This window comes from Malus domestica, chromosome 06, assembly GCF_042453785.1.
Source record: "Malus domestica chromosome 06, GDT2T_hap1".
Taxonomy (NCBI): Eukaryota; Viridiplantae; Streptophyta; class Magnoliopsida; order Rosales; family Rosaceae; genus Malus; species Malus domestica.
The window spans coordinates 26,022,125-26,046,588 of record NC_091666.1 but is presented as its reverse complement, the minus strand read 5'-3'; the positions used below and the strand labels follow the sequence as shown (position 1 = coordinate 26,046,588).

General features: G+C 34.2%; 3 protein-coding genes and 1 long non-coding RNA gene across 6 annotated transcripts; 3 read left to right on the top strand and 1 right to left on the bottom strand.

Annotated features, from left to right (window-relative positions):
• Window positions 1-389: 389 nt before the first annotated feature.
• LOC103430060 (sec14 cytosolic factor-like) lies at window positions 390-10,308 on the bottom strand. Of its 2 annotated transcripts, XM_029103779.2 has the most exons (7): window positions 9,878-10,244; window positions 2,895-3,011; window positions 1,556-1,808; window positions 1,404-1,440; window positions 1,142-1,244; window positions 871-981; window positions 390-778 (listed from the first exon to the last, which is right to left on the bottom strand). In XM_029103779.2, the coding sequence occupies exons 1-7, from the start codon at window positions 10,085-10,087 to the stop codon at window positions 671-673; spliced, it is 939 nt and encodes a 312-aa protein (XP_028959612.1). In that variant the 5' UTR covers window positions 10,088-10,244; the 3' UTR covers window positions 390-670. The 2 variants fall into 2 exon arrangements, with proteins under 2 accessions (XP_028959612.1, XP_028959613.1); XM_029103780.2 differs by lacking the exon at window positions 2,895-3,011 and having other exon boundaries at window positions 9,878-10,308.
• On the top strand, window positions 4,334-9,035 carry LOC103430061 (uncharacterized). Of its 2 annotated transcripts, none has more exons than XR_011582350.1 (8): window positions 4,334-4,590; window positions 5,368-5,413; window positions 5,611-5,825; window positions 5,918-5,995; window positions 6,581-6,658; window positions 7,892-7,982; window positions 8,233-8,283; window positions 8,799-9,035. It is a non-coding gene; the product is annotated as an uncharacterized lncRNA (long non-coding RNA). The 2 variants fall into 2 exon arrangements; XR_011582349.1 differs by having other exon boundaries at window positions 4,420-4,590; window positions 7,892-8,040.
• An 8,146-nt stretch (window positions 10,309-18,454) lies between the features above and the next one.
• On the top strand, window positions 18,455-21,244 carry LOC103448283 (probable beta-1,4-xylosyltransferase IRX10L). Its single transcript, XM_008387531.4, has 4 exons — window positions 18,455-18,987; window positions 19,577-19,965; window positions 20,157-20,398; window positions 20,518-21,244. The coding sequence occupies exons 1-4, from the start codon at window positions 18,891-18,893 to the stop codon at window positions 21,029-21,031; spliced, it is 1,242 nt and encodes a 413-aa protein (XP_008385753.1). The 5' UTR covers window positions 18,455-18,890; the 3' UTR covers window positions 21,032-21,244.
• A 1,616-nt stretch (window positions 21,245-22,860) lies between these two features.
• Window positions 22,861-24,454, top strand: LOC103448284 (uncharacterized). The gene is made up of 3 exons (XM_008387532.4): window positions 22,861-23,314; window positions 23,446-23,504; window positions 24,183-24,454. Exons 1-3 carry the CDS (start codon window positions 23,067-23,069, stop codon window positions 24,383-24,385), a joined length of 510 nt encoding a protein of 169 aa, XP_008385754.1. The 5' UTR covers window positions 22,861-23,066; the 3' UTR covers window positions 24,386-24,454.
• Window positions 24,455-24,464: the final 10 nt, after the last annotated feature.

The window sequence follows — 24,464 nt, the reverse complement described above, 5'->3', positions numbered from 1 at the left end:
ATATTCCTAGGAGTATTTTTCCAAGGGAGCAAAGCCACACTTTGATGATTGTCGTCCACTTATAATAACCATGCAATCAGATTAATTTACAAGCACACAGAACTCTTTCCATAGCATCCTAAATAACCATGCAATGTTTAAACCCATATTCACGTCCAAGTGCATGCATTACCAAAGTCTGAGCACTTTAGCCCATGTTGTGCTTTTCCCTTCCTTGGTAGCCTAATCTAAACAAAAGACTCCCTTTTCCACTCATTTGTACAGGTGCAGCCATGCAATGCCACGTTAATTGCTCATCAATTGCAATATTTATTTTATTGAGCATTATCATATGCTACGGCATTATCATATGCTACGGCTTTATCATCCAGTTGTGTTCCAGATAATGGTAAGTCTAAATAATTTAATACTATTAAGAGATAATCATTATGATTAAAATCATAATATTATCCTTTAATAACATTGAGAATTATCTCAACCAATTTGTCATCCAATGGTCTAGAACTCAGCCCATTCAACAGCCTTGATTACTCGAGCCGATGAAGTAAAATCTGGTCCAAACAGTGGTACAGCATAGTTACATATTATAACATACATATTGCAAACTTAATTAGACATGAGCTTTAATCTGTTCATTTTTCCTCTTGGCATGGTTGATCAATTTGTCACCCTAGATGGGAACCAAAGGCAGTTTGCCTCCATATATCTCCGGAAGCTGGCTCTCATCAATCTCTTCGAGCAGAGTTGATTTCAGCATTTTGTTTTCGACGAATACTATCTGCACAGAGAGGCGAGATGATCTGAATTCTGAAGTATGAAGTGCTGTATACACTAATGCTGCATAGCATCTTGTGCAGATTGATAATTTACCTTCTTCTTAGTTTTGTTGTCGATAAAAGGGTAAACGATTTTCCAAACCGTCATGAATATGAGAGGAGCATGGACGATGTACACCTTCCCTAGCCTTTCCGGATAGTAGTCCTGCAACGATTAGTAAACAGTTTGTATCCTTCTTGTTTTTTTTTTTTTTTTTTTTTTGCTTTTACTTTTGCTGTAGAAGAAATTTATATATTATCTGACTAGCAAGTTTGTTTAATCTTATATGTACATAGAAAGTAATGCTAAGCAGCAGAACAGATACCTGCAAAATTGAAAGAGCTCCAAGGTAACCTCGGACGTCACTGTTTGAATATCCCCAGCCTTCGAGATCTCCTATGGCAATGAACTTCTGTCCTGGCGGAATCCTGACACATGAAGTTCAATTCAGCACATAAAACATATCATCTATGGACTATACATGTTTGGTACGTTATATATCCTTGCGCTCTTACATTAAATAGCTTTGCATTGGCAAAAAGAAAATAAATCGCTTAGGAACACGGTTGAGTGACAGAAAAACTCACTTTGCACATATCTTGTCGAGTCCATAGACTACATAACCTGTACATACAAAAATATATGACTTTTAGATTTGAAAGACTTATCAGATTTCATTTCAGCCATAGGAAATGTTACTTATCGTGAAGGTTTCGGAAAAAAAAAAGTAAAAACGTACGCTTGAATTCCTTGAGGCTGTCTTGAAAATGTCTATAACCAAGGATAACTGATATGGGGCATCCTTTCTTGTCCGATCCCTGTAAAAACATCTTGTTCTGAACAATTTGATTTGGAATCTCAGAAGTACAAATAGAACCTTTAGGAACAAAATCGCGTCTCCATTTCATGTACTTGAGGAACATTGCAGCTGCCTGCTCTATATCCAAATCGCGAGCACGCAGGAACCTCCTTATTGTGAGATCATCCACCTCCTGCACACAATTACACACCAAATTCCAAAATATCAGAATTTGATGCAGGCATAGCTAGATTCTGCTCAACAAAATACAAGATCAATGAGGGAAGATCAACGCAGGCAAAGAAAGCATGGCATGGTTCAAGTAAAATCAGGCCATCCTTCCCTTCCAATTAAAAGCATTATTACTATAATTTACCGTTGCTTTCATTCTTGGTTTTGTACCTAAGCTTAATGTGAAAAGTGATTATCTTGCAAATCGATTACTTAATAACCTGAAAATGATCTATACATATTAATTACATTTTTGAAATTAGAACAACTGTTTTCACTAATTTTCGCAAGATTTAGTGATTTTTATTAGGAGTAATTAGGTTTTCATCCTTATTTTTACTATTCTATTGATTAAAACCTTATTACTTTTCAATTTTTGATCAAGGTCCTTTCTATTAATAATATCATTAATTATTTCAATAATAAAATATTTTTTATTTCTAAATATATTCATTTAATATTAAAAATGTTACAATTAGTATATTTATACTTATGGCTAAATTTTTTATCATATATTTTTATTTTTAGTTTGTACCCATTTTTAATTTGCAACCCTTTTTTAATTTGTACCAATTTTCTTTTCAGTTTTAATTTGTACCCATATATTAAATTCTTTTTGTGCCCATATTTTTTAAAGTTTTATTTGTATTGTACCCATATTTTTTTATTTATTTGTACCCATTTTTATTTTTGCTAAATGTACCCATTTTGAAGAATGTACCCATGTTTTGATACAATAATTTTTTGGTTATTTTTATGAATGTACCCATGTTTACACACACACACACAATAGTATATTTATATTTTAATATTTTTAATCCCACAAATTATGGTTTTTTATTTAAAATCTCATTACTATAAACAACTATAAATTTTAATTTTTAATTTAAAAAATATAGTAACGTACATAGAAATAAATTATCAATTAATTTTAGGGACTTGGATCAAAAATTGAAAACCAATAAGGTTTCAGTCAAAGATTGTTCATAACTAGGGACCGCATCCAAAGTCTCCCTTTTTATTAATTACAAAATGTGCAAGACAGCACCTTGTAGGATGGATCCTTGCCTTCAACAAATTCTCTCACACGACGGATCCTCGTCAATGTCACTGCTTCTTCTGCTTCATGTTTCATGGTTTCCTTGCACTCCATCTCAGACAATATCTGACGTCTATCTAATTTATAAATATCTAGCTAGTGGATATACTGAGAAGTACACACGAGTTCCAATCTCGTAGCCCCATTTTTTTAGAGTATGATTTCGAATCTATAACGGTTGATTACGCTGGAGTTAGCTTCTTCAAAACTGTCAATGATGCAATGCATGATGAATCTCTCACACACCGAACTCCGGTTGGTAGAGAGGCTCAAATTCCATGAGTGCCAACGCTCTAGGGTTTGGTCAAAAGTAGGGTTTGTTGTGAATGCTTATAACATAACAACTTTGAATACTTGACTGGGTTTAACTGAGCATATAGCAAATGGGAGTTAGGTAAGTTGACCGAAGTGGTGGGCGGACCTTCTTCACCCAAGTTCGCATCACACTTGTAATTAAAATAGTTAAATTATGACATTGAAAAAAATAATTACGAATACACATAAATTGTTCCTGTAATTTTAATCCTTATCTAAGATTAAAAACTAATTCTAATCCTTGGCATTTAATTGTAATTTTTTAATATTAATTAAATAGGTTGTAATTATTATTGTGTATTTTGTTTGTAAATTATATATTAATTCCCATAAATAATAAAAATGTTATTTATCATTGATAGTTATTATTAAGTTCTCATAATAAGAAAAGTCATATGTTATCATATATTTTTCATTGTGCATGAATTTCTCCATATATATGTATATGCATATTACGTACATATGTATGTTTAAATACTATAGCTACGTACCGACACATTTTTACCAATACATTGTACTGAAAGTTATGTACCAATACATTCGTATCGACACTTATGGACCGATACTTTTGTACCTATGAGTAAAATAAGATACCTAAAGTTATATACTTATACATTCGTACCGATACTTCCATAACTATGAATAAAATAAGATACCTAAAGTTATGTACCTATACATTCGTACCATGTACCGATACTTCCGTACCTGTGAATAAAATAAGGTACCAGAAGTTATGTATAAATTGTTTTTGTTTTGGTGTTGAATTTATTTTAATAATAAGAATTTGAATTTTGAATCAAGTTTTATCTATTAATATATATGATTGGAGCACAAAAAAAACACATTAATTATGGGTGCGTAAAGAATTTCGAATGGTAAGTTAATAAATAATAAATGTACTCTAATTACTTAAATGTGGTAAATTTTAAAAATATGGACTTATATTACATTTTGAAAACCATTCAAGTTAAAATCTAAAAACAATCTTAAAATCTAAAAGCACCTATTATTTATTACCAAATTATTCTTATACTAAAACCCAAACCAGCTTGCACTGTTTACGGACAATGCGCGGACGAAAATGACCTCCGATGACGAAAATGCCCTCCGTTTGGTTTTCCATCAGGCGTTTTTTCTCTTTGTTGCACAGTTAAACAACAGAATTCTCAGCTGCTCTGCAACGGGTTGGCGATTTCGATCATGCGTCCTACACTCCGCATCGATCTCTTCCATCGCTGTTTCGTGATCCTTCCGATCCCTGCTTCCTTATCTTTTCGATCTCTGCTTTACGATCTTCTCGCCCCCTCATCCTGTACCCGGCCTTCAAGAGGTAATTAAATCTCACTTCTTCTCAACTACCCAGAAGCCAAATATTTGATTTTTCGCTGTGGTTTGTTACTTTATCGAATTTGGTTGTTGATATTTCGTATTTTTTTATGGTCCATTTGTGTTCTATTGGGGTTGTATTTTGCTAGAATTTCATAAAATTTGATTTGGTGCGTAACTGATTGGCTTAAAATTGTTGTGAGATTGAATAATTCTCGAATTTGATCATTAGATTTTCCTTTTTTTTTTGGAAATTGACGTGCTTTTCCCATTCATCGCCAAAACAAACCCGTGCTTCCTCCCTCTTCGTCTTCTCCTCTCGCAATCTGCGCCCTTAGTTCTCAATTAGATTCACAGTAAACACCCAAAAATTTAGATGTACGAAAATTTCAAATTTTACTTTTGGAGTTTTAAGAAGAGCTGTGGTAATCATCACTTTAACGAAAAATCATATTTTTACATTAAAAAGTCAAATATAGTACTATTTATTTTACCTTTTATTTTGTCCTTATAGTTAAAATTCAAAGTTTCAAACTTTTTTCATTAGTTTTTTTTTTTTTTTTTTACCGTGTTAATTTCTGATTAAATTATTATTTTTGATAAACCCACTTAGAATCTGATGGGTTTGCTTGAATTCCATAGTAAAAACCTTGAAACTTAAAGGTATGAAAATTTCAATTTTTTAATTTTTTTAATTTTATTGTTAATTTCTGATTAATATCATTCTTCATAAATTAGAATCTTGATCCGAGTTTTGCTTAAACTCATCTTGGTTTTGTAGGATTTTAGCTAATAGGCAATTGGCTGCGAGGTAGAAGGAGAGGAAGGTATAATATCCGTTATTGATTGTTTTTCCTTCTTGGTTAATTAAATAAAATTGTGGTTTATGATATTCAATCAATGGAAAATGTGACTTTCACAAGCTCCAAGCCTCTGTCAATTATAGAGATCTCAATATGTATCTAAAATTTGCTTAAGACACTAATGGAAAAATGTGTTTAACGTTTTATGTTCATATGCATAGGCTTGACTTCGAAAAACGTATCTTGCAAAGCTATGCTTCACAAATTTACAATGCCTCAAGTGCAGCACATACATTTGTGTTATATAATTGTATTCAATAAGGATAATACTATCACTGCACCTTATTCCTTGACACTTTGGGCCTTCTTGAGTCTTCGTTGGAGCAGTGCAAATCAGTTTTCTGACTTGATATCATGGTCTTCAGTAGCTCGGCTGGTAATTTTTGGCATAATCCTTTTGAAAAATTTATTTGTTTTTGTTGTTGGTTATGTTTATTTGTCAAAGTAATGATTTTGGTTTCATGTCAGGGCTTTATGAGTATGATCATGATGCGTCAAAAGCTAGGGAGCTTGAAGTGACAATTAGAATTAAAGTGATAATACATAGTAAGTGTTTGGTTTTTGTTTTTTGTTTTTTTAATTTCTGCTGCAAAGTTTTTGAATTTCTCATTTTCAGACACCAAATTCCATTTGAAAAGAGTAGGTTGGTTAAATACCTTTTATGCATCTTTTGTCTTGATTTGTTTGTTGGATGTCAGCATGTGGGACACTTGAGTTTGAGTACCTTTGTCTGTTCTGATTTGATAATGCGATGTTAATTTAGGCTATAATGATGAATCTTTGTGTTTAAGATTTTTTTTTATTTTTTTTATGACAAATGTGTGAGGCATTAGCCATGATTTCATCTGGGCAATTACAAAATATCAAAAAGTATCCTCTCTGCTAAGGATAACACACTCCTGCAGGAACTAGACATCCCAATATTTTGCAATCTGATTACAAATTATCTACCAAAAGTTCATACCGCTATCAATTATATGATATTTTTAGATTGTTAGTGGCTTTGTTCTATTTTATATATTGACATACAACATTAAAATCCTGATCATGGTCCACTAAAAAGTATTAAACGTGTTATAAATAGAAGTGCATTCTAACACGGATTTCTTTTTACAACGGAATTATCTACAGAAAAGTTCTCAAAGGTGGTTACAGTGGAGACCAATATTTAGAACACGGTGGACAAGTCTTTACAAGCTAATCCTACTGGTAATAGAAACAACATCCTTTGTCTCTCTGCTTACTTGCTTTTTTAACATGGAGAGAAATTTAATCTGTATTTCAGAATTAGTGGTCTTCTTGATGTCCAACTATAGGGAAATGGTTCTTGCAATTGTATTTTGGAATTAGTGATCTTGATTCAGAACAAAAGGACTAATTTCCTTCCTACGTAAATAGTATCGCTATTATATATATATATATATATACACACACAGAGAGCTTAAGGGGAGGGATCCCCATTTTTTGAAAAAAATGGGGATTAGGTGTGGGGCCCACTTCACATCTAATTTCAACGATCCGAACCGTCTATTTTGTTAGTTTCGATTCATAGATCATCCTTGCAAAATATTAGCTAAATTGGAAATGTTTAAGACATCTAATTGGGTTCAAGGAAATGAACGAATACTTTGTTATATAAGAAAATAAGAAATTTGATATTGATAATTAAATAGGCAAATGGTTTCGGATTGAATTGAATTTTTGCAAGGATGATCTATGAATCGAGACTAACAAAATAGGCGGTTCGGATCGTTGAAATTTGATGTGAAGTGGGCCCCACACCTAATCCCCATTTTTTTCAAAAAATGGGGATCCCTCCCCTTAAGCTCTCTGTATGTGTGTATATATATATATATATATATATATATATATATATATATATATATACAAATCTTACATGTTCTATACAGTTTTGAAATTCACAGCATAAGAGACCTCTGTTTTCTATATTGATATCCTATATACTAAAACCCAGTTTTGGGGTACTGTTGATGACCAATGGACGGATGAATTTGCCCCTCGGTTTCTTCTATGCTTGCCCAGCTATTTCCTCTTTTCTATAGTAAATAGTCGGTTTTGCCCATATTGGCCACTCGTCCGTCACCATTCATCTGCGTGTATATTTAATTTATAAATTCATAATGTCAACGACTTTGTTCTACTAATTAAAGTTTTATCATAAGCTCAGTGTTTTCCCTTCTTTTTCCCATTCAATCTAGCATCATATGGTTCAAATTGAAAAAAGTCAATAAACTATTTGATATTTTTCGTTTCTTTTGATTGATTTAGATTTCACAAACTGAGAGAGCAATGATCCACAATGATATAGAATGCCTAAATTGAAATCTCAGTTGTAAACTTTTGCTACCCCAATTGAAAGACATGTATATAATTTTGTGTTTTCGTGATTAAAGTTCTAAGATATGCTCATTTATTTTGCAGGTTCGTATTCTATATTATTTGAATTTTTTTTTTTTTCAAATTCCAACAACTTATTTCAGTGCATTTGGAAAGTTACACTTTCACAGCCAAGGTAAATATCAATAAAGTTGCGAATGCTTTACCCATGCTCATTATAAACAACCGCATAGGTACTTTTCTTTCATTTTGATATAAGAACTGTTTAATTCTACAATAATTTTCTTCTTTAGTAACAATGTTCTTTGCAAGCATATCAGTTATAAAATAAACAGCTTCCACTAAATTCAATTTATGATGATTCAATTTCAGGTTTGAGAATACTGACTGTTTCCATTTGAAATTTTGTTGATTTTTCCATTCAGGTTGAACCAAAAAGTCTCCAACATGCCAATTTTCATAATAGCAGTGTTAAGGTAAATTTTGATCACACTATTCCAGATTTTTTTCGATAAATTGTCTTCAGAGTAATATTGAAACCAAACATTATCTTCAATGAAATTTGCAGTGTATAATTTCTGCATGAGTTTATTTTTGCTGTGCTATACATTCTCAGTACATCTTTGAAAAAGTTTATGATGTATAACTTTTGCATCCACCAAAAATTTTAACATTTTTTTTATTCCCTCCCTACAGTCACTTTATGTATGGTATTGGAAATTCAAGTAAATTTGTAAAGAAATTTTTTTCATTGTTTTCTACTATTTCCATTGAAATCAAACTCCTTCCAGTCTCTCACATTCTTGGTATGCTCATCTTTCCAAATCTTCCTTCTATCCTCGAAAAGCAGATAAAAAAAACTCGCTCGAAACAATCTCAGTCTTTTACAGCTTATCCAATTATACTCCTTATTTGATCACTTTGCACAATTCCCAGTCTCTACATGTGTTGCCTAACTTTTTAACAAGCCCCTTGATACCTTTTGGCTCAGGAATGTTTCCTAACATGTTCATAGGAGACAAATCAATCAACGGTATATCATCACCTTCAACGATTGAGAGCTTTGGCACGTGCTTGGGATCTAGATTAGCTCTATTAACATCTCCCATGGTAAGTAAATATGATTTGGAAGGAAAACGATTTAGTGCTTTTCTTTTTCTATTTTTGCAATAATGTTACAAGAAGAATGATAGATTTTATCCTATGAATGTCAATAATGTTACATCTCCGATGTGGACAAGTTTTTGTCATTGTTAATTTCAAAATTTATGACAGTTCCTGCTGGCTTAGGAGAAATTTTTATGATTATAACACCATCAACCGATATTACTGTTGTACAAGATTCTTGATCAATGATAAGAGGATGTTGCAATTTTTTTTTAAACGCATCATACTAGATACGTTTAAATAATCTTTTCCTAGGTATAAAAGGGCAAACATAAATAATGGAGAACTAGAGAAAAATGTCTCGCATCACTAGGTGCCATGACTACTAGGGTCTGTGAGTATCAATTACTTATAAGTGAGAGATCTTGAGTTCAACACCGTTTTGCTATGATGGCTCGATTAGTACTGACCAAACAATCTTTTCCTAGGTATAAAAGGGCAAACGTAAATAATGGAGAACTAGAGAAAAATGTCACACATCACTAGATGCCATGACTACTAGGGTTTGTGAGTGTTGTCACACATCACTAGATGCCATGACTACTTAGGGTTTGTGAGTATTCATTACTTATAAGTGAGAGATTTTGACTTCGACACCGTTTTGCTATGATGCCTCTATTGTTTAAACATCTGTTCTTTAATGTAAAATATTATTGTAAAAAATGACAGTCAAAGATGACCATGTTAGTATTTTATGAAATCCCCTAGGCCTCAAAGATAAAAGAAGATCGAAACTCAGACATTAAGACAACTCCCCACAATTTCTTCAGACAAAAGAAATAAAGATAACTAAGAATAAACAAGCATATATAATCATCTTTAGTAATTAATTAACGAAATGATTAAGGTTAGGGTTAGAACTAGGAAGAAATATAATAAGATTATGATCAGTCTCTCTCTGACCTTGGTGGAAGGATCCTGGGCTTCGACAAATACTCTCATGAGACGAGTTTTTCTCAGCTCCTCCAACTCCGTGTCGTCTGCATGCGATGCTGCTACTACTTCTGCTGCTGCAGCTTTTACTTGTTCATCTTCTTCTACTTTTAGGGTTTCTAACTCCTTCAAGTCCATTACGTTATCAGCAGAGTTCATCAAAACCACAGCAGCACTCATCTCTCTCTCTCTCTCTCTCTCTCTCTCTCTCTCTCTCTCTCTCTAATTTCGAGTTCGAGTTCGATCTGCAGGATGGAGACTGGAGAGAGGTATATAGCTAAGTTGTTCATAAATTTATAGCAAATAGATAGAAATATGGAAACTGCAAAGTGATGACGTGAAACATTGCCATTTTCCAGAGGAAAAAAGAATTAACACCAGTCCCCCACACAATTTAATTCAATTTAATTCAAAGCTACCATTTTGTACTTCACATTGATTGTGATTCGGGAGGGAAGTGTACATCCTTTTCAAATTTGTGTTCGGGGCCGATGGACCAAAGAAACTTGACCACTCAATTTAAATTATGCAGCTCTCAATAATTAGCATATTTCATTGGTCCGCTTTACACAAAACCAAGTCTCTGAACGGTGTCGCTCTCTTAAATAGTCCTAATTCTTTGGTCAATTGGCTCCAAATACACAGATCCAAAGAGGTTTTGAACTCGGGTTGAGCTACATTTAATGGCCTTCTCAAACCAATTATATAGGGTAGTGCTATCCACATACTTAATTCTACTTCTTACATACTCCTCAATTATCGGCCGTCAATTTAAATGAATTGAAAAAGATCAATGACCAAAAATTAAAAATGAATATGCAAATAACGCTGTCCATTGCACGTGTGACTGCATGGTTATTATCCATGGGTGCAGTAGATTAGGTGAGTGGTGAGTCGATGACCCGTGATTCGGCGAGTCAATCTCATTGTCAATTTGTGCATGAGTGTGTCCAACTTGTTACGAAACTTTGATATTCAATTTCCAACAAAACGCATTTATGAAGATGGTCACAATAATTTCTGTTTGCTTGCACTGGAATCAGTCCAGATCAGTTGTCTACCATAATAATTTGATGGGAAACTCATGGCATATAAAATGTATATTTGAAGAGCTTGCGTGACGAATATCATTAATTCGTGACACAACTGAAGATTTTCTAAAAAGCACAAATTATTGAAAGATTTTCAAAGAAGGAGAAGTTAATGAAACGAAATTTTGTGTGGTGTGATAGGTGCACCATCGCGTGGTGTTTAATATGGACAAACAATAATATGTCACAGATCTAATATAGAATATTAGAGAAACAAAAAGATACAATAAAAATTTAATTGCTTGTAGATACAAGTTGTGGAGCAAAAAATAATCAAGAAAATTATGGAGGCGACACATAAACTTTTGGGTAAAAAAAAATCATTACGCTTGAGGCACACCAAGATTCTCATGCGCATGCAACGGACAATAACAGCTCAATCGAGGTCAAATGTGATCAAAATGATATTTGTTCAAAACCCTCTCATTACTCCTCATCAAATCTTCACCCACAAGGTAACTCCTAATTATTCTTTTCAAATTAGGATTACTTGCCAAATTAATTGCACGATATTATTTGACATAGTATCTTGCAATTAGAGCCAAAATTCCACCATAAGTGGCAGGTCCCTATTTCTCCAAATAGGGCCGCCACACCCCTATATATAGCCTCACATTTCTCCAAAAACCTAAGTTCATTTTCTCCCAAAAATTCTCTAAACACTTTCTCTCTAAAATTCTAATTTTGGCATCGGAGACTCTTCGGCCAAAGCCCGCCCCTCCCTCCATTCATCGTTGGCGTGTGAGGCTCTTGGCCTTGATCTTAGGTGTTATTGTTTTGAATGTGCATTTTCTTTAAAGGAGAAGAAGGTGGAAATTTGTGTCCACACAAGTGCTTTTACAATTCAGAAGTACTTCTAAATATTGTCAAAAAAAATTTGTTTGTTATGTTAAAAATTTATTTAGTTATTATAAAGGAAGATGATTTTATCATACTCTCGTTTATTTATAGCATTTGATTAAATAAACAAGGGATACCTAAAGAAAAGGTTGTTTGATAACCATTTCGTCAATTTTTAGATTTCAATTTTTTTTAAACGGAAAATTGAAATCTTAGCTACTTTCAATTTTTAATTTAAAAAAAATGAAAACTGAAAATTAAAAAGTGAAAATTTAAGGGTAAATTTGAAAACTTAAAGAAGTAGCTTTTTGTTTTCAATTTTTTTTATAAATAAAAATTAGAAGTAACCAAATATGATTTTAGTTTTCAATTTAATATAAAAGTAAAAAAAAAATAGTCAAAATATTATTAAACAACCCTTAAAAGTGCGCATAAAGAGAGAAAAGAATGCATAAAAGTCATTTCATATTCGAAAACCACTTCTAACCAACCCTCGCTAAGGTGGTCACACTGAAGAACTTCTCAAAATAAAACACATTTGCCAGCTTATTTTATACAATTATTAGAGAACCAAAAAGAGTAAAATTAACTCTTATTTCCTTCATAAGTTTAATAAGTTTAATGAAAATATAGGTTTAAAGATAATTTAGTAAATCACTCACATGCACTCTCTCATTTTTCAATCTTGCACGCCCTTAAACTTCTCCTTTTATAAGTAAACTCTTTTAGCTCTCATGGTATACTGACATAAGTTTTTCATCAGTTAGTATAAATATATAATTTTATTGAAAATAAATAATAAAAAATCTCATGACATGGTAGTATAAATTTATCATAGAATAAATGTATCATGTACCATTTCCCAAATTATTATTATTATTTTTTTAGTACATCGATATTTTTACACTAGAGGAGGGGGAGTTTAGCTAAGCTACACAATGAGCAACCTAATTTGGTAATAAATTTGCTATCCACGAGATTCAAACTTAAGACCTCTCACTTCCAAATGAAGAGAAATACGACCAGACCGTAGTACTGAGTGGCACAATTTCCCAAATTATTAACTTAACAAATACAACATGATTATTTACAAAAAAAACAAAAAAAAAACAAAAGGAAATGCAAAACCTAACAAACTTATCATGATATAAAATTATATTTTTTTTTTCTTTCCAGATAATAATATACACTACTATTTAAAACCGGAAGCCCATTTGGGATCACGGGCTTCAAAAAAAATAATAAGACAAAAATGCCTCGCAAACAAAAAAGTTCAAAAGCATCCCAAAATAATGTAGGATATTTTCGTCATATAAACAATGTTTTTTATAATTATTTTTTTTTGTACAGTTTTTTTATTTTTTTTATTTTTATAATTAGTACCTCACAATGGGCTAGCAATAATGTGATTCAATTAGTTGTTTATTAAATATTATTTTCTTTATTTTTAAACACGTTCAAAATATCTTAAGAGGCACATAGTGCCGGTTATAAAAAAAAGTCTTTCATACGCGCCTAGTAATGTGATTCAATTAGTTGTCAAATGATTGTTTATTTTTTTTAACAAACAATATTATCTACACTAAGGAGGAGGTGGGTGAGTTTAGCCTCACAATAGGCTAGCAATAATGTGATTCAAAAAATGTGTAGTCGCACGTAGCACACCGTGATTCAAAAAATACGCGTGCATGAAGGCTAGTGATTGTTATTATTGGATGATATCCTTCCTTCTTTAAATTTGTGATAACATTAATTTTTTTCCTATTACAATTGATATTTTGTATTAATCTATATTATGAGTCTAAAGCCCCATTTGTTACACCGTCTTAAGAGGAACTGTCTTAACTGGGACTAGAATCCCACGGTTGGTAACGTAATTATTAGCGGTAAATCCTGACTCATTTTCACTAGCGGCCTCGCTAGAAGGGTATTAGCAATCCCGTCCTTAAGCATGGGATTGCTAAGAACCTTTCTAATCTTGCTTTCTCCTTCGTAGATAAGCAACAACAGCCCCCTTCTCCATTCACCAAATAAAAAATGGCTCTCGTGGATCTACATCGTCTCGCGACCCCAACCCCCTCTTTAACTTCAAATTGATTTCTCTCTCTCTCTTATGAGATTGACGAACCCACAACCCAGATTTCCCTCTATAACGAAACTGAATCAAACGGGCCTGAGCGACTTGTTGCCTCATCTCCATCTCCCGACGCCTGCACTAAGCCCACTCTCCAAAAATTTTAATCATTTTTTTCCCAATGGTTTTGGGGTTGAAGATTTGCAGACAATCATGGAGTTTGCAAGAAGATGTAAAAAAGGAGAGAAAGATAAGACAATTTTAGTCCGACTAGGGCTAGAAAAAATTCCTGAAAATCCCGATCCAAAACCAAAATTCCTGAAATTTTTGGGATGAAATACCGAACTGATCCCAAAATTTCGGTACAGGATTCGGTATTGTCTACTCAATATTTCGGTAATCCCATACCGAACCGAAAGTAAATAATTGGTATTATACATTTGAATTGTTGCTAACTACTAGTAGCAATATAATTGGTGTAGTCTCAGGTAGTAAGCATAGCCCTTTATTGCCACATTTGCCAGTACGAACCTCCCACAAATGTGTCTATTTCTTCAACACGAAATCAAAAAATTGTATTGTTAGTTTTCGAACGTATTAGGTTTTTTAACTTATTTTTTTTGTTTTTGGGTTTGTTACTTATTTTATTTTGGTTGCATGTTAATTTAACTTGGTATGAATGATTGCCATTTCAATTTGTATGAAATTTGCGAATACCAAACCGAAATAGCAAAAATATTTCGGGATTCCCAAAAATTGGGAATACTGAAATTTTGTTTTGAGATTGGTCTTCAAATTTCTGTCTCAAAAATTTTCGGTTTGGAATTCGAGATCCCATTTTCGGATTGGGATCCCATACCAAACCACCCTAAGTCTAACCAGAAAGACAAAATCTCATCTAGAGATTAACGGAATGAAAATGGCGGGGTTGATAAATTATTATATTTTTGTTTTTTGTTTTTTTAAGACAGAAAAATTAAAAATATATAAAAAGTAAATCTAAGTTCTAAAAATATTTTGCCACTCAGTACTACAGTATGGTGGTATTCCTCTTCGCTTATAAGTGAGAGATCTTAGGTTCGAATCTCGTGGATAACAAATTCAATACCAAACTAGGCTACCCATTGTGGCTTAGCTAAACTCCATCTCCCCTTAGTGTAAAAATATCGTTGTACTTGGAAAAATAAAAAGTCCTAAAAGGTAAAAATAATATAGTCTGTAGTTTAGTTCAACACTACACCAAACACTTTAATATTCTTATGTTGCTTAGTTCATGCCAAACAAATTTAGTTTAGTCTCTAAAATTAGTCTAGTCCGAGTTAGTCCTCCGTAACAAGCGAGGCCTGAGAGTACCTTAAAAAGGTTTAAATCATATAACTATGAGTTGAAAAAAAAATACCTTAATTATCAGGATAATCCACTATTTGCGATAACATGAAAACTTTATAAATGAGGACATTCATTTAATCTACCTGCATATCTTTTTCTTTGACATAAACTATCTTTTACACGAATGGTGTTTTACATAATTCATCTATAAAGAGAACTCAAATTTTGGCACAGAAATAAAGCTAATTGTTTTAGCTTAGCTAACAAATTTTAAGGGGTCGTTTGATAATCATTTCGTTTTTAATTTTTAATTTTTTGTATTTGGTTTTTGGTTTTTAGTTTTTAATTTTCTGAAAATTTGTTTGGTAGCAACTTTCAATTTTTAGTTCTAAATAAATAAATAAATAAAAACTAAAAGTGAAAATTCAAGAAAATTTTGAAAACTCAAGAAATTAGTTTTCAAATGTTTAAAAAGTGGAAACAAAAACTAAAAATTGAAACGTAATAGTTATCAAATGACTCATAAGTCAATATTTTTTTTTGTCATTTGATTAGACGCTATATGCTGATGTAGCATAAATGTCACAACCCATCCCGAAATAAATTATCGATGACGTGAGTTGACTATTTTACCCTTGAATGTGAGCGTTGTGGTGTGTTATGCATGTAAATAGTGGTCCAAACTTACATTTTCCTTAATTTTTGGAAAAAAATTGGAATTTGGTTTTTTGGTTTTGTGGTTTTGGTTCGTGACCTTGTGGACCACTCACACACACACAAACCCTTCCTCTCTCTTCTCTTCCGTGCTCTCTTTCCCTCGGACTCACTTTCTCTCCCTCCCTCACGTACGGACCAACAACAACACGAATGGAAAGTTGCAGATCGAGGGTTTAAAGTACACCATCGTGTCTCTGAGGTTCATACAAGTTGAATGGTACCATTTTTAGATAAGAACTCCTTCGAAAATCCTAGTTTCTCTTGAACTCCGATTAAGGTACTATTCATACAAACGTAAAATCTCATTTTTTTTGGGGATTTCAAGCTTATAGGTAGCTTAAGGAGGTCCTCACGAGGCTAGGAGTGGTTCGTTGGAAGATTTTGGATGTCGGAATAGTGAGATTCGACGAGTTGCAGGTTTGGCCGGAGTGTCGAGGAGTTTTCCAGCGAATCCCATGGGTTTTAGGGCTTTTAAAAGGTATGGTTGTGTTCTATTCGTGTCAAGCTTCAAATTGGTTTAAGTTTCATGAAATTTGACTGAGAAATGGATGAGAAATGGAAGTTTGAAAAATTCCCAGTTTTCTGGCGACGACGACGGTTGGCGGAGTTCTGAGGTAGAGGATGATGGAATATTCCGTCAACATTGACGGAATATTCCTAACGGCATTGGTTAGTTTAACGGATTTCGTTACTATTTAACGGAATACTCCTAACGGCAGTTAGGGTTTTCATTAAGGTTCCCTGCGCGTGGATGGTTGGAAAATTTTTCTAAAAATATGGGGATGTTCGTGAGGTTGTGTAGATCACATTGGTATATTCAAACACCCCATTTGAGCAATGTATGAGAAGTTATTAGTTAGTTTTGGTTATGTACTTTAAATTAACGTTTATTCAGTTAATTCGCATATAGGTGAGACTTATCTCGAGGACGAGCGCAGTCAAGGGCGACTCGGGGGTTACGACCCTTCGACATACCAATGAGTGGGCTTTTGGTTTTCAGTATATACTTATATACTTGATATTTTCCCAGAAAATGTGTTTAAATGAAAGTATGCCTTGAATGCCATGCATATAAAATTATATTTTGTTTATGAAATAGTATATGATGCATGATATATAATTGTGGTGATGTAGACGCTCAGGTAAGCCCATGTGAGTTATGAATTGTGAATGTGATTTAAAGTTATGATTAATTGAGAAGCTTTAAGCTCATAAACTTGCACCCCGGGTGATTGTGAATTACTAGAGATAGAGTACAGACCTGTTATTAATGTCACATCCCACACCATATGCTCACATTGGATCCAATTTAGCTGCACAGTCTTGTCGTACAGGCCATCATAGGTGGTTCCGACTCATAGGTGACTAGCGATTTATCGCTCAGCTATCATGAGAGCATAGTATTGAGCATAACTATATTACACCCAGTATTGTCGTACAGACCCTTTTAGTGTTCCGACTCGTGTGTAGTATAGTGTCATACAGGTCATTATAGTGACTCCGGCTAGATTGACTAATGAGCTATGAATTCAGTCGTACAGACTTATGCAGGGCTTCCGGCTAATATGTTATTTTCCATGAATCTATTCACACCTGAATTACTTACTCTGTTATATCTTGGCATGACATACTTATGATTATGAATATGTGAAGTATGATTTGAATTGATATATTTACATATATATTTATGCATATACTTATATTCTATTTCTAGGAAAATTATACATATTTTACGGCGAGGGGTTAGAACTTTTGAGAAATGAAATGATTTTGAAACATTTGTTTTTACCAACTCACGTTTTCTGTTTTGCGTTCCTCCAGGTTTTAGGTTGGCTTGCTATTGGTGGCGTTTGAGGATTTTCGGCTGTTGTGACAAATTTTATATTTAGTAGGACATCTTTTGGTACTGTATAATTAGTACTTGTCCTATTGGACTGCACCTAGACTTTATATGCTCTGATTATGAGTATTTACTCTTGTATCTCACTTTGAGCACTTCCCGTTTATTAGTGCACATTAGTAACTTCGGTTTTTATTTACTCGTATATTTCTTATCTTAATTGCTTCCGCACTGTGCACATGACTACGTCACCCTCACGTAACGACGAGCATGCCTTGATCTCGGTTGGAGTGTGTCAATAAACTTGACCTAAATTTTATGCAGTCACTAATCGTCAATTTCAGTATTTAGTACTTTATTTTTTAAATTATTTTCAAAAATCACGTAGTATAAATGCAAAAATTAAAACCTCGTATCTCATTTTACAGATAAACCAACCTTATGGTGTAAATGCATTTAACCCAAACTTGATACGACTTCCATTTTATTTCATTGACCAAAAATGAATTATTTAGTAAAAAAATGTGATATTCACATATTTTTTTTTACTTCTTATACATCTTTTTAATTTTTGATCATCAGATTGGATGAATTGAAAAAAATCAACGAATAGAAATTAATAAATGTGTGTGAAAAGTAAAATATGGTGCGTAGTTAAACATCACCTTAGTAAATTCCTAACCAGAAAAGAGCAGGTTGGGGAGGTTTGGTCTTCGGGTGTCGAGGACCGAGGTGGACTTGCCATCGAACCTCCATGGACGCTGAATAAATTACAAACCAAACAACCCAGAAGAGATCTTCTCTTCCTTGTTTCTTCAACCCCAAATTTTACCTTTTTTTCCTTCATTTCTTGTGAACTTTCTCTCTGCTGCTGAAAGGCTGTAGCCAGAGATTTTAAAGTAATAAAAAAAAAAAGGCCAACAAGTTTGAAGGAATCATCCAACCAATTCTGCTTTCGACGTCCCAACTAGCAGCTTTACCAGATTACTAAAGAACCCATCTGCTTCTTTGGCTCATAACCTTCAGAACCCTCCTACTTTTGCTGGGTACCTGATTTTGTAGCTGAAGAAAGAGAAGGATTGGGGGAGAAATATGAGAATTTGGAAGCTGGGTTTTGCTGGGTTTCTTGTTGCTGCCTTTGTGGTGGGGTTTGGTTCAGGGGAGCAGGCCCGCACTGAGAGAATTTCAGGTAGGAAGCAGAAAGACTTTATTTTTTCGATTTACATTATTCGGTTGTTCTTGGGTTTTTTGCCGTTTTTCGATTTCGAATTTCATTTTGCTGCCTTTAAATGCTACCTGAGTTTTGATCACTTGAAGTTTCGGTTTTGATTGATGGTGTGTTCGTAGGTCTGGTATATCTTTTGGATCTAAATTTGAGGTACAATTGGACATATGTAATGGTGGGTGTTGATTTAGCTCTTATCATTGTTAATTTACACATTGTTCTTAATTTTGATTTGACAATAATTAGCTTAGTCTCGGAAACAAGTTTAGTGTTCGAATTTGAGGTCTGATTTGATCTGTCGATTTTCAAGTTACATACGTAGTAATGCTGGTTTGTTTAGCTGGAGTTGTAGATCCCAGAAGGGCAGCAAAGATATAATAATGCTGTTGTGACGATGTTTATGAACTCCACGTACCAAGAATTTTGCGTTTTTATGCTTTTGAATTTGTTGGATTTGTTCTTTAGAAGTCTGTCGATTGTATACAGATTCAGAATCTGCTGAGGAATACAATTGTATGAGAACTTAAGTAAGGTTTGTTTGTACCAAATGTAGGTAGTGCTGGTGATGTCTTGGATGATGACCCAGTGGGAAGGTTGAAAGTTTTCGTTTATGAGCTTCCAAGCAAATACAACAAGAAGATTCTGCAGAAGGATCCCAGATGCCTCAACCACATGTTTGCAGCTGAGATATTTATGCATCGGTTTCTCCTGTCTAGCCCCGTCCGAACCCTTAATCCTGAAGAAGCAGATTGGTTTTATACTCCTGTATACACCACTTGTGACCTGACACCCAATGGCCTTCCGTTGCCTTTCAAGTCACCACGGATGATGAGAAGTGCAATACAACTTATTTCTTCGAATTGGCCATATTGGAACCGGACAGAAGGGGCTGATCATTTTTTCGTAGTGCCTCATGACTTTGGAGCATGTTTTCATTATCTGGTTAGATTTAGAAGCTTGGTTTGCGTCTTAGTTCTCTCATGGTTTTTTGACGGTCCGAATACATGTTTGAACCAATTGGAATATGTTAACTTGTTCCGATATTCCTGTAGAGCTTACTTCTTTCCTGATGTACATTTATTTGTTGTATTTGAGCATGTCAATTATCTGAATTTGTTGTGTAACTATTGCAGGAAGAGAAGGCTATTGAAAGAGGAATTCTTCCCATGCTCCAACGCGCAACTTTGGTTCAGACTTTTGGGCAAAAAAATCATGTTTGCTTGAAAGAGGGCTCAATTACAGTTCCTCCTTATGCTCCTCCACAGAAGATGCAAACCCACCTAATTCCTGAGAAAACTCCTCGGTCCATCTTTGTTTACTTCCGAGGATTATTTTATGATGTGGGAAATGATCCCGAAGGTGGTTATTATGCAAGGTAATTCATCCATAACCTATATGTAAAGAAATGAGAGTTTCGGTTCTTTGGTTTGCTAGATAACACTAATATGAAAATAGGTCAGGGCAGGAGATGGTCTAACTTTTTTTACTGTACAGAGGTGCACGAGCAGCAGTGTGGGAGAACTTCAAAGACAATCCGCTTTTTGACATCTCTACCGAGCACCCCACCACATACTATGAGGACATGCAACGAGCAGTCTTTTGTTTGTGCCCTCTCGGCTGGGCTCCCTGGAGTCCAAGATTGGTCGAAGCAGTGATTTTTGGCTGCATTCCTGTTATCATAGCAGACGACATTGTTCTACCCTTTGCCGATGCCATCCCTTGGGAAGAGATTGGCGTGTTTGTTGATGAGAAGGACGTCCCCAACTTGGACACCATACTCACTTCAATCCCACCTGAACTGATATTGAGGAAGCAGAGATTGCTCGCAAACCCTTCAATGAAGCAAGCAATGTTATTCCCACAGCCAGCCGAATCAGGAGATGCTTTCCACCAAGTTCTGAATGGACTCGCGCGCAAGTTGCCGCACAGCCCTGATGTTTTCTTGAAACCAGGTGAGAAGATCCTGAACTGGACAGCAGGGCCGGTGGGCGACCTGAAGCCTTGGTAGCTGCTATGACTTTTGACTCCTCTTCAGCCAAGCCTCCAAACTTTACAGTAGTAATTTTGTTGTAGTTGAGATGCCGATTTTCATGACACTGTAAAAATTCGGATTTCGTGAAAGTGTCTCAAGATTATATGTTTTTCTTTTTGTAGTTTTGACTTGGATTGTTATAACTTCAATGAAAGCCATGATGGTGATTTTTCCATCGTTTAGTTTCAAGTAACTTCCGAAACCCACACCAGACTTGTCTGCATCACCATGTAGAAAGGTTATTTTTGGGGGGCAAAACGGTAATTTTCTTCTCGTGGGCACGAAGATGTCCTGTTAACTTTGGAATGTGAATTGGAATTACTGATGTTGATTTCGTTCTTATGAACCATGACTTCTCCCCTCTATTCTTGATTTTTCTGATTTATAACTTCTCGCATTCCAATCAGTGAAGGGAGTTGTCGAAATCACTCGTTGAGACTCGTTTTAGAATACAAGAAGTCATAAATCAGAAAAATCAAAAGAATGCTTTTTAGTTAAAATGGTCCATGAGATTAGCATAATTCCTCACTTTAGTTCTTACAATTTAGAGTGTAAAAACCAAAAGAATGCTTTTTAGTTTTGGAAAGGCCTTAACAACCAAAAGAATGCTTTTTAGTCAAAATGGTCCATGAGATTAGTATAATTCCTCACTTTAGTTCTTACAATTTTAAATCAATATAAATGGTTTCTGAGATTGTCCACCGTCAACCATTTTGGTCATTCTGTACAAATCTCTGTTAAATTGAGGGTATTTTAGTAAATTTTTAATACATTTATAATAAAAACACTTTATTTATTATTTATTTTTTTGTCAAAAAATATGTTTTGTTAGATTAGCCACCGACGAGATTCAAATCCATACTGTCGTGTAAAGATTTAACTTCTTTCCACCATTGTAATAAAAAACCACTTGCTAATAAAAGCACTCGATTAAGATTCGTTTCGGAACGGCTAAAAATATCTTCTTACAACCAAAAGAGTGACTATATTTTGCAGAAAAAATTTCGACATGCCTGTTGAATCAAGAAACACTTTCTAATATTTTTTTACAAAGTATTTCCAATTACTTTTTCAAAAGGCACCGAGTGCGTTCTAAGAAATATTTTCAAAATGTTAGTAAATTTTTCAAAATATTTATAATAAAAACACGGATTTCAGCTAAATCATACAATAAGCAGTCTAATTTGGTATCGAATTCGCTATCCACGAAATATTAGATTCGAATCTCGTAAATAGTGAATCCGATACTATTATAAACTGACAATAATCATACGGACCCAAGGTATAAAATATCGATGATATCGGAAATATCGGTTGTCCAAAAACATAGAAATTTCGATGGAAATATTGGGATATTATCGATATCGATAAAAATTGAATAAAAACCACGGAAATTGTAAGAAAAACTTGGAAATTTTTATTGAAACTTTGCAGGATATTTATTTAGTCAATTATCTATTAGTTTATCACAAAAAATTGGAAGGAAATGCATTGCATGATAGATATAACTGATTTAGGTTGATTATATAGCGAGCTGGCAAATATTGTGTGTGTAGAAAATATGTAGTAATTAATGAAAGAAGTTTAAACACACCATAATCATTTATATATAATGAATTAGTACAATATTTTACACTTTATACATTGCATGGTAAGATACATGAGTGACTTAGCAACGTCTAAAATATCAATGATATCGGAAATATCGGTAGTTCAAAAAAATATCGGTAATCCAAAAACACGAAAATTTGGATAGAAATATCAGGGTATTATGGATATGTTAGACTAGGGACCTAAGAAAAAATAAAATAGAAGTGTCGAGAGGGTCGTGGGTGTGAATGGGGGTGGGTGTGAGTGATTGGTGTGTGGCGATTTCGAAGGCCACGCGACACCCAATGAGACTCGCACAATTCCACTTCACCTTTTTTGTTCCCACCGCTCTCTTATCCTCTTCATATCTTCCCGTCACTCCAACTCTACTTTTTCACTCACTTCCCTACCATCCGACACCATGGCCCTGCAACTGCAGGCACCCACCACAAGAAGCCACCTAGCGCCACCGTCTCCGTTGGCAGCTCCGAAGGGCAATGCCGGCCTCCGACAACCGCCCGATCGTTTCGCGCTAAAATCATCCTTCTTCTCTTCGTCACACGACCTCTTATTGCTTTCTCCCAAGCACAGGCCTCGTGCTTCTTCCGCCGCACCCAAGTTTTCCATGCGCGTTGCCTCCAAAGGAGCATATATTTGTCGCGATTGCGGGTACCACATATTACACCTTTTATTTCTAACAAGGCGATATTCTAACTATTCTAATCTACGGGAGCGGGATTCGAATTTGGGTTTTTCTTTGTTCTTCTTTAATCTTGATGGCCATGGTGATGCTGCTGCAGGTATATATACAACGACAGAACTCCCTTTGAGAAGTTACCTGACAAGTATTTCTGCCCTGGTGAAAATTACTCACTTCATTTTTTTACACATGACATGCATTTCACTCTCAAATTACAAAGCTTTTTTTTTAGATGCAGTACAAATGTGGTGTAGTTTTTAGGGTGAATTGCCAATTTAATCCTTAAATTATTACCTTAGGAAAAATTAGGTCTCTAAACTATTTTTTCAGAAAATTTAGTCCTTGAATTACAAAAATCTGCCAATTACATCCCTAATATTATATTCGAAGCTACTATATGCAATTTTTCATCAATTTAAATCACGTTACTTGTATATGATACACATTAGAGGGTAGATTGATAGTTTTTCATAAAGAAATAGTGTATAGAGTTAACTTTAGAAGGTAAATTGGTAGTTTTACATAAGAAATAGTGTAAGTTAACTTTGAAGGATAAATTAGATGTTAGATTCGCAACCTATATGAAATGTGAATGGCTTATAGATGAGAAAATGACGGTATTACATTCTAAAGTGTGTCAAGTAACTTAAGTTTAAGAAAAATTGGATAAAATAGCTTTGAATATAATAGTAGAGATGAAATTAGCATTTTTTAATCAATTTAAGAACTTATTTTACCGAAAAATAAATTCAGGATCTAATTTTTACTAAGGTAATAATTCAGAGACTAAATCGGGACTTTTTAATTTAACCCGTGCAAGTAATCTGTGGTTTGCAGTTTGTGGTGCTCCGAAACGGAGGTTTAGGCCATACCAGCCTCCGGTGACCAAGGACGCCAACAGCAAAGACGTCCGAAAGCAGCGAAAAGCGCAGTTGCAGAGAGAAGAAACAATCGGGAAGGCGCTGCCTATTGCTGTCGCCGTCGGAGCTGTGGCGCTTGTTGGATTGTACTTCTACATCAATGTCGGCTTTCAGGGATAGAAAGTGTTACTGTAACCTCGAATTATTGAACATTCGTCGAATGCTCGTATCAGGGAGCTTTTTTCTGAATCTTTCTGTT

Coding starts and splice junctions, on each gene's coding strand:
- LOC103430060 (XM_029103779.2), bottom strand. CDS start 10,087: ATGAGTGCTGCTGTGGTTTTGATGAACTCTGCTGATAACGTAATGGAC. Junction 1,441..1,555: donor CAGCCTCAAGGAATTCAAGC/GTACGTTTTTAC, acceptor TTGTATGTACAG/GTTATGTAGTCTATGGACTC. Junction 1,245..1,403: donor CTCGACAAGATATGTGCAAA/GTGAGTTTTTCT, acceptor TTCATGTGTCAG/GATTCCGCCAGGACAGAAGT.
- LOC103448283 (XM_008387531.4), top strand. CDS start 18,891: ATGAGAATTTGGAAGCTGGGTTTTGCTGGGTTTCTTGTTGCTGCCTTT. Junction 19,966..20,156: donor GAGCATGTTTTCATTATCTG/GTTAGATTTAGA, acceptor TAACTATTGCAG/GAAGAGAAGGCTATTGAAAG. Junction 20,399..20,517: donor GAAGGTGGTTATTATGCAAG/GTAATTCATCCA, acceptor TTTACTGTACAG/AGGTGCACGAGCAGCAGTGT.
- LOC103448284 (XM_008387532.4), top strand. CDS start 23,067: ATGGCCCTGCAACTGCAGGCACCCACCACAAGAAGCCACCTAGCGCCA. Junction 23,315..23,445: donor TATATTTGTCGCGATTGCGG/GTACCACATATT, acceptor ATGCTGCTGCAG/GTATATATACAACGACAGAA. Junction 23,505..24,182: donor TGACAAGTATTTCTGCCCTG/GTGAAAATTACT, acceptor TGTGGTTTGCAG/TTTGTGGTGCTCCGAAACGG.